The sequence below is a fragment of the Nematostella vectensis genome, chromosome 8 (assembly GCF_932526225.1).
Source record: "Nematostella vectensis chromosome 8, jaNemVect1.1, whole genome shotgun sequence".
Taxonomy (NCBI): Eukaryota; Metazoa; Cnidaria; class Anthozoa; order Actiniaria; family Edwardsiidae; genus Nematostella; species Nematostella vectensis.
The window spans coordinates 5452212-5460665 of NC_064041.1; the positions used below are offsets into that span (position 1 = coordinate 5452212).

The 8454-nt window shown below is 40.6% G+C and overlaps 1 protein-coding gene and 1 non-coding gene across 2 annotated transcripts; one reads left to right on the forward strand and one right to left on the reverse strand.

Annotated features, from left to right (window-relative positions):
* Nucleotides 1-46: 46 nt before the first annotated feature.
* LOC116612192 lies at nucleotides 47-131 on the reverse strand. The gene has a single exon (XR_004293823.1). It is a non-coding gene; the product is annotated as a small nucleolar RNA snR60/Z15/Z230/Z193/J17 (small nucleolar RNA).
* A 3273-nt stretch (nucleotides 132-3404) lies between these two features.
* Nucleotides 3405-7502, forward strand: LOC5504498 (endoplasmic reticulum chaperone BiP). Its single transcript, XM_001625346.3, has 5 exons — nucleotides 3405-3670; nucleotides 4021-4357; nucleotides 4722-5019; nucleotides 5495-5730; nucleotides 6180-7502. The coding sequence occupies exons 1-5, from the start codon at nucleotides 3534-3536 to the stop codon at nucleotides 7179-7181; spliced, it is 2010 nt and encodes a 669-aa protein (XP_001625396.1). The 5' UTR covers nucleotides 3405-3533; the 3' UTR covers nucleotides 7182-7502.
* Nucleotides 7503-8454: the final 952 nt, after the last annotated feature.

Here is an 8454-nt window from a genome sequence, read left to right on the forward strand (position 1 = left end):
AAGATGACACAAAAATAAAGTGACAAACTAGCTAATTATCTTGAGGTTTGCAACTTCAGATAGGGGCGAAATATTTTTCTACAATATTATTCAGATGAACTATGCTTTTATTCAATCATCACTGTTGCAAATTATCAAACATAAAGAGTTAAAAGTAGAATATACTTTCACATTTTACCTTTTAGAAACAATTTTGCATCTTCTAGCAAGAACTTTTATGATGATCTTATGCTTGGCATCATTGCCTTTTCAGGGGACCATACTTATTGCCACCACAACGGAGTTCAAGTCACTAGTAAATGAACACAAATTATTTAAGTATCTACAGATGCAACACTACCAGAAGAGTGGACCGGGTTGCATGTCTCAGAGATCTTGGTGGTACTGCTAATGTTATCACGGAATATCAAACAACAAAAAGCAGTGATCATCATTGACAAGGCTGCATATAAAGATATGAGACTATGAAAGTGAAACCCATCGTTGCAATTTATATGATGGTAGTTCTGTCATATCAAACGGATAACTTACCCGAGTAGCATCTTAAATGGGGTTTGAAAACTAAACATGTCCATGCCTGTAAGAAAAAATCTGAATTAGCTGATGCAACCACAAAAAAGTTTAAAATGAATTAAATTAGTATCAATGTACATGCATCAGGCCTATCGATCAGCAGACATCAAGCACTATGTGCTTTCATTGTGCATTATAGTTTCGTCCTTTGCATGACAGTTAACACAGTAATTATGAGAGTGAATGAAACCCCTACCCCATGGTTCCTGGGAACAGTAGGGGATTTGATTAAAACCGTAAACAAAACTTGAAGCCCCCATCCCTTGGACAAAATTACAGTAAAATGCCCCTATCTTTTGCCCCTCAGGTTGCAAATGGTACAACCTCATGACATTTTAGACAACAAGCAATCTGACATTAGCCAGTGCCATCAGGTTGTTACTTTGTTTGTCTACACTTCCCCAGGGTGGAGAAAAGTAAACTAACTAACTCCCCTCCCTCCCCTGGCAGGTTCTCTTAACCCCCACAATAACCGTTAAACCCCTTTTTTTCCATGACCATAGGAGCTGGGGTTTCGAATGACTAGTGCATTTGCAGGATAGGCTAGTCTAAGTCCATATTGCACCTAGGTAAGTCTAGGCAATATTTAGCTTCTTTTAGTGAGGTAGTTCCAAACTAAATGAGGATGATTTGGCTCCCTCCCTCCTTATGGAAGGATACAGATCTAGGGCTTATAGAAAAAGGGAGATTTAGAGATTCTAGAAGAAAGGTCTTTCTCTACTTACCATGTGCATACATACGCACAGTCTTCCTTTTTCGGGTCGATGTTCTTGGGTGCTTGAAGTCTAACAGAAACACAAATACAAGTCAATTACACAGAATAAAAACATTTCAATAAATGACTAGGAAACCACAGTGTAAGGCTTGTCAGAGACGTTAATCTTTCATTGAAGAATATTCTCAGAGAGATTCCCAACGATAATGTCATCACACAAGCCTATAATACCGCGCGAGAAAACGAAGAAAAATATTGTTTTAACGCATTTATAAAGAACATTTGTATGCAGTAAAGTAATATTTAGGATGTCATAAAGGAAAGTATCAAATGATTTTCTTGAGATTTTTTTTCTTGAGAGCACGTGCTTTCGACTTACGAATCCAAAAAGTTCAAGGTTTTCTTTAGCAGTACCTAGATATTTAATGAATCAAAACGTTTTGCAGTATCTTAATGGTCTGAAAACTTGAATAAAGCTATTAAAATAGTAGGATTTTATCCAAAATCCACCGAGAAGCGATAAATACCTACCGACGAATGCAGAAGAACTTGGGAAAGAGAAACCACGAGGGCAAGCAAGAGAGCTTATACGTTTGCATGGCCCTATGGGAAAGGTCCCATATAAGGACATAAAGTCAACTTCTGTCTAGATTCCATCTCCAGTTTGTTTTAGGGAAAGTTCATTTATCATCCCGAGGGGGGGGGGGGGGGGGCTCGAGAAATTTCTAAAGGGGGGGCATTGAAAGTGTTTGGATTTTTAAAGGGGGGTCAATGATTCCTTTGTAGCCTCTACTATATAATTACTATATAATTTGACGGTGTCTATCAGACTTCTTGGTTTTTGGGGTCAGACATGCACAATCCAGGAGCCCAGGACACGTATTACGCCACATTTTATCTATGCAATGCAAACCTGTATGCACCCTAAATATATCTTTTTATGGTTTCCGCTTTATAATATTATAAAGTGCTTATGTTCCATATCTAAAATATAAATAAAACATTTGAATGCTATAAGCACTTATATTCTCCACCATCAAAATCCTCGCTCATTTCTGATTCCTGTCTTCCTCGCTCTCTTTTTTTTCTTTGTTCTCATGCTGGGCTTTTCTTGCAAGGAGAAGATCAAAAAAGCCTTTTTGCTTCTTTTATGTCATCTATAGAATCAACCATTATCAAGTTGCAACCTGGAGTTAGTCGCATCTTTCAGAATTTGAGTGCCTTCACTTTTTCTGTTTTCAGAAAATTTCTTCCTCCCACTTTCTGTCTTGCAGCTAATCTCTTGATTGCGTTCCTTTGACATTTCCGCTCCTTTCTTTGCTCCTTCTGTCTTCGATTTTCGGGAGAGGGGGGCACCGAAAATATGGGGGAGGCGTAAGGGGTGGGGGGGGGGGGGGGGGGTAGCATGGAAAATTTTGTTCTTCCTGAAGGGGGGCAACTTATTTTATCCATTACTTTTATCATCCTCACGCCCCCCCCCCCCCCATCCCCCCTCGTGATAATATATGAACTTCCCTCACCTGCAAAACGGGTCATGGAGCTAAGCAAGCCAATTTTCTTTATTGATATTTCAATTGAATGTGACGGTTTGAACGTGCTGTATTTTTTTAGGGTTATGTGTTTACGGGTGAAATAGAAAATTATTGAAAAAATAAGCTTTTTTTAGCGTTACTATTCCAATTCCATTTAAGAGTCTATAACAGGAACTTAAAGTATGTGAACTTATAGTTGTCATAAACGATAATGAAATTTGCCAAGGCAACATAAACATCGTATCGCAATTTTCTTTACAAGGTAGCCTACCCTTGCTTATCCTTAATGATGTAAGTAATAAGTAAAGCTGATCCTTAATGATATAAGTGAAAACAGTTTTGGAAATCTTTGGTTAGATAATCTCTTAAAATCACGCAATTTCATGTAATAATTGCATGGTATTGCTTACTCATCCCCCCATCGCGTTGTCAAAATTTCCCTATGCCACGACATTTATACAACAATCCCGTATTTGCGGGATTTCCGCGGGACACAATGACGTCGGCCTGAGTCGTGGACCAATCACGGGTGGCCACGGGAATGGGGTTGGCCAATCAGAGAGGGCCACGCGTGGCGGCGGGGGGAATATGAGCGAGTGTGTCACACTACGATTTCACTGATTTTACTTCGCCGGTTCTTGTTCAACAGTTAGACTAAATCTCGGAGTTTTCACTACTTGTAGGCCTCTAAACAGGAGGAAAAAACACACATTATGAAGTGCATCTATACTATTTGTACTCTGGCTTTGGCCAGCAGTTTAGTTTTCGCGGATAAAAAAGAGGAGAGAAAGGAACAGAGAGAAAAAGTAGGAACTGTGATTGGAATCGATTTAGGAACAACATATTCATGGTAAGGAGAAAGACTGGTTTATTTTACTGGATCTTCCTTTCTTTATTGTACTTAGTGGCCATGAGTTAAACTTGTAAATATATCAGCTTGAAAATGTTGAAATTGTGAGAAAATCTGTTTAGCCCTTATGATTGTGCAACAGGCTTCATTTCAGTGACAAAGTTGTAGTAAAGTTTGTGATGGCAGAGTGTCGATTTTCCATTTGTCAAAATTTATCTATTTTTTTAATTTAACCGTTTCGTGCCACTAGTACACGCTTTTAAACCTGTTAAAACAGTGTAAATGTAACATTTGTTGTAGTGGTTACATCTCTCAGTAAATTAATTGGGATGTAAATTTGTTTTTTTTAGTGTTGGTGTGTTCAAGAATGGTAGAGTGGAAATTATCGCAAACGACCAAGGAAACCGAATTACTCCTTCATACGTCGCTTTCACCGAGGAAGGAGAACGTCTGATCGGTGATGGAGCCAAGAATCAGCTGACTACAAACCCAGAGAACACAGTGTTCGATGCCAAGCGTCTAATCGGAAGATCCTGGGATGATACTTCAGTCCAAAACGACTTGAAATTCTTCCCTTTTAAAGTGGTCGATAAGAACAAGAAGCCCCATGTCCAAGTCAAAGTCAAGGACGAAATCAAGACCTTTGCTGCCGAGGAGATCAGTGCAATGGTTCTTACAAAAATGAAGGTAATTAATTCATACTATGTGAATTCTTCCGTGACACTTGACTACAAAGAGTTGAGGTTGAAAGCCTCTGTCTTTGTTTGAAACACGCGTGCAGTTATTTTGTGTTTTGTTTCAGGTATTCGTAGGTGGTCTTGTGTCTTCTTTATACGTTTGATTAACCCCCAGTTATATTGGTATTGTATGTGGAATTTAAATTTCTAGCACCTGTATAAAATAACTGCACTCTCAGAACCACCACTCCCCTGGAAGTGATTTTTTCCCAAAATATCAAGTTTCAAGTGAATGTTTCTTATTCCTAAGTGAACCCATTGTATGATTCCTTTATTCTCCATCAATATTCACCACCCAAATTCCTCATTTTTAGGAAACTGCTGAAGCATATCTTGGCAAGAAAGTCACCCATGCCGTTGTCACTGTCCCCGCCTACTTCAATGATGCACAGCGTCAAGCCACCAAGGACGCAGGTGCCATTGCCGGTCTTACTGTCATGCGTATCATCAATGAACCTACTGCTGCTGCTATCGCCTATGGCATGGACAAGAAGGAGGGAGAGAAGAACATCCTTGTCTTTGATCTCGGTGGTGGTACCTTTGATGTCTCCCTCTTAACGATTGACAATGGTGTCTTTGAGGTTGTTGCCACTAACGGAGATACTCATCTTGGTAAGACAAACACACAACTATACCATTATAGCTATATCCTTCTGAACCACTGTTAACAGGCATGCTGCCAAGGGGGTTGGGCTGGTATAGATATTATATACAAATGTCTAAGACATAGTGATTCTTAAACAAGAAAAGACCCTTCTTAGCTATAATGTGGTATGTATATGGCTCTCCTACACCCACTCCTAGCTGTGTGCCTGGTTATTTGAATAAAATTGTTGCATTACAGTTATTTAGGTAGAATGCTTGCTTTGAAGTCTTAACTAAGTCATTATTTTGACATGGACAAGAAGGAATCATTCTGGACCGAAAAAATTTCCTGTTTTAAATTTAATAGTCTCATTTTGTGCTGCTTTATTTTAGTCAATTACCAAGTAGTGTATGTGGAATGTTTTCTGATTTTTCTAAACATTATTAGAGATTTATTGATCCTTGATTTCTTTTATTCATAACCCACATGCTTTGTTCTTAGGTGGTGAGGACTTTGACCAGAATGTCATGGAACACTTCATCAAGCTTTACAAGAAAAAGAAAGGCAAGAACATCCGCAAGGATAACCGTGCTGTGCAGAAACTCCGCCGTGAAGTAGAAAAAGCCAAGAGAGCTCTCAGTACACAGCACCAGGCCCGTGTTGAGATTGAATCATTCTTTGAGGGAGAGGACTTCTCTGAGATGCTCACTCGTGCTCGATTTGAGGAACTCAATGCTGTAAGTATTCACAAGTACAGTTACTCTTTTATCCCTCTGAGCTAGTTGAACACCTTTGTCTCTTAGTACAGTAGGTTTTACCTATTTTCAGTTTTAATAAGTAGCATTCTCCATTTACCGATAACAACTATCACCTTTTTCCAAAATTCTTGGTAATGCTGTATTTATTTACCTCTGTGTATGTCTGTCATACATATAGCCATAACTTTAAACTTGTCTACATTACCCAAGTTTTCTAGGCCTCAATACTGTTTTGGCATAAGATTACCCAACTGCTATAACTTTTTTTTTCCTTTTACATAGCTATAAAGATATTGTGCTCCTTTTTTCTACACTAACCAATTTACACCCAGCTTTTTTGAAGTGACTTAGACTAGAACTTAAGATACTTTTATCTCTTATCAGACATGACTGTTATTTTGTATTAAACTTCCTTTATTCATCCTCAGAAACTTTTCAAGTCCACCCTGAAGCCCGTCCAGAAAGTCCTTGAGGATGCTGACCTGAAGAAATCTGAAATCCACGAGATTGTTCTTGTCGGAGGCTCTACCCGTATCCCCAAGGTTCAGCAACTTGTGAAGGACTTCTTTGAGGGTAAGGAGCCAAGCCGTGGAATCAACCCTGATGAGGCTGTTGCGTATGGTGCTGCTGTACAGGCTGGTGTCCTAGGTGGTGAGGAAGACACTGGGGAGGTTGTCCTGCTCGATGTCAACCCACTCACCCTGGGTATTGAGACCGTCGGAGGTGTCATGACAAAGCTGATCTCCCGTAACACCGTCATCCCCACCAAGAAGTCCCAAGTCTTCTCTACTGCTGCTGACAACCAGAACACTGTCACCATCCAGGTGTTTGAGGGTGAACGGCCCATGACCAAGGACAACCACCCTCTTGGGAAATTCGACTTGAACGGTATCCCCCCTGCTCCTCGCGGAGTCCCACAGATTGAGGTAACATTTGAGATTGACGTCAATGGTATCCTGAGAGTCTCTGCTGAGGATAAGGGCACTGGCAACAAAGAGAAAATCACCATCACCAACGACCAGAACCGTCTCACCCCAGAGGACATCGAGCGCATGGTCAATGACGCCGAGAAGTTCGCCGATGAGGACAAGAAGACCAAAGAGAAGGTTGAGGCCAGGAATGAGCTGGAAAGCTATGCTTACTCTCTAAAGAACCAGGTCGGCGACAAAGAGAAACTCGGTGGCAAACTAAGCGAGGACGATAAGAAAACCATCACTGAGGCTGTTGAAAAGGCCATCAGCTGGATGGACAAGAACCAAGATGCCAGCGTGGAGGACTTCAAGAAGGAGAAGAAGGAATTGGAAGATGTTGTACAGCCCATTGTTAGCAAGCTATACCAGGGACAAGGCGGCCAGGGAGGAGAAGGCGGTGCTGGCGGGGCACCCCCTCCAGAGGAGGAAAAACCCACAGAGGACAAGGATGAATTGTAATATATACATAGATAAATGACAGATTCAAGGGACTCGTCCCTTCCATCATCTCGGACGGGGCCACACCCAGACTCAGCGGCGTTCCGTGAACAATACAATCTGCAATGCAGAAATCAGCGATGGACTGATAAAGCATGTGCTTGAAAATAACGTCATGTGTATATTGTCCCCATAACAAAACGTTCTTCCCACACATTTCTTTGTGGACTTGTATTTCGTAAAAGATTGTGTTGTTGTAATTAGGATAAAATATTTATCTCGATTCCACGCCTTTTGCGCAAAGATCCAATTTTCACTAATAAAACATTGAAAAATTCTAAAGAGTTGCATTTATTTAATATCACACACAAACGCACCACGATACTATAGTCCGCGTCTAAAATGTGATTTCAGAAGCATATTTTTTTCAGTCAGCTGTTACGGAGGGACAAGGGTTGTATACTGTTATTTGACAAAAGGTTCCCGTGAACTGGCTTCAGGACAACACTAAATCGATATAGATATTGAGAACGTTCATCCAAGCTCCCTCTGTTTTTTTTATCCCAGTCGAGGTCATGTTGGCGGCAAAAACAAGGACCTGCGGTATAAAAGGCGCGCGCCTTGTCCAAGTCGTCATTCCCACTAGACTTTTTGAGCTACTATAGTTCGATAGAGAAAAGGAGGATTGCGTAAAGGATCTCGTTGAAAATACCTATAAATACCTCCCAGACTAGTTTCTTTCTTGCCGTACGGGCAACCACAGGAACCCCAGAAAAATTCTTAAGAGTTGCTCGCGTCTGAAATGTGATTTCAGAAGCATATGTTTTCAGTCATAGCTGTTACGGAGAGACAAGGATTGTATATACTCGTCTGACAAAAGGTTTGGGTACTTACTCTTCACAACAACCACTGCATAACTTCAGTCGTAGACGCGGAAGCGGTGTCTAATATATACAGCTGGCGCTTCAGTGGTTTTTACCCATTCTTACATAGGGGCTTGTCGCAAAGCCGGTTGTCGACAACCTTTTGTCAAACGACTGTATATTCTTTTAACACAGCCGCCACTCCCCCCTTAAAAAAGATATTGAGAAAGTTCCTCCGAGAACATAAATATCACAGACTGGCGGGTCACAGCTGATCCAAACTGCGGACAAAGGAAAATGTTACTCCAAAGGTAGCCTAAGCTCTTTATTTGTACCTATTGATTTTACGGTGAACATAGGGCGAAAAACAATTAGTCAAAAACAAAAAAACAACTTGTTGAAAAGACGTGTGTAGTCTAGTGTTGTGTTTA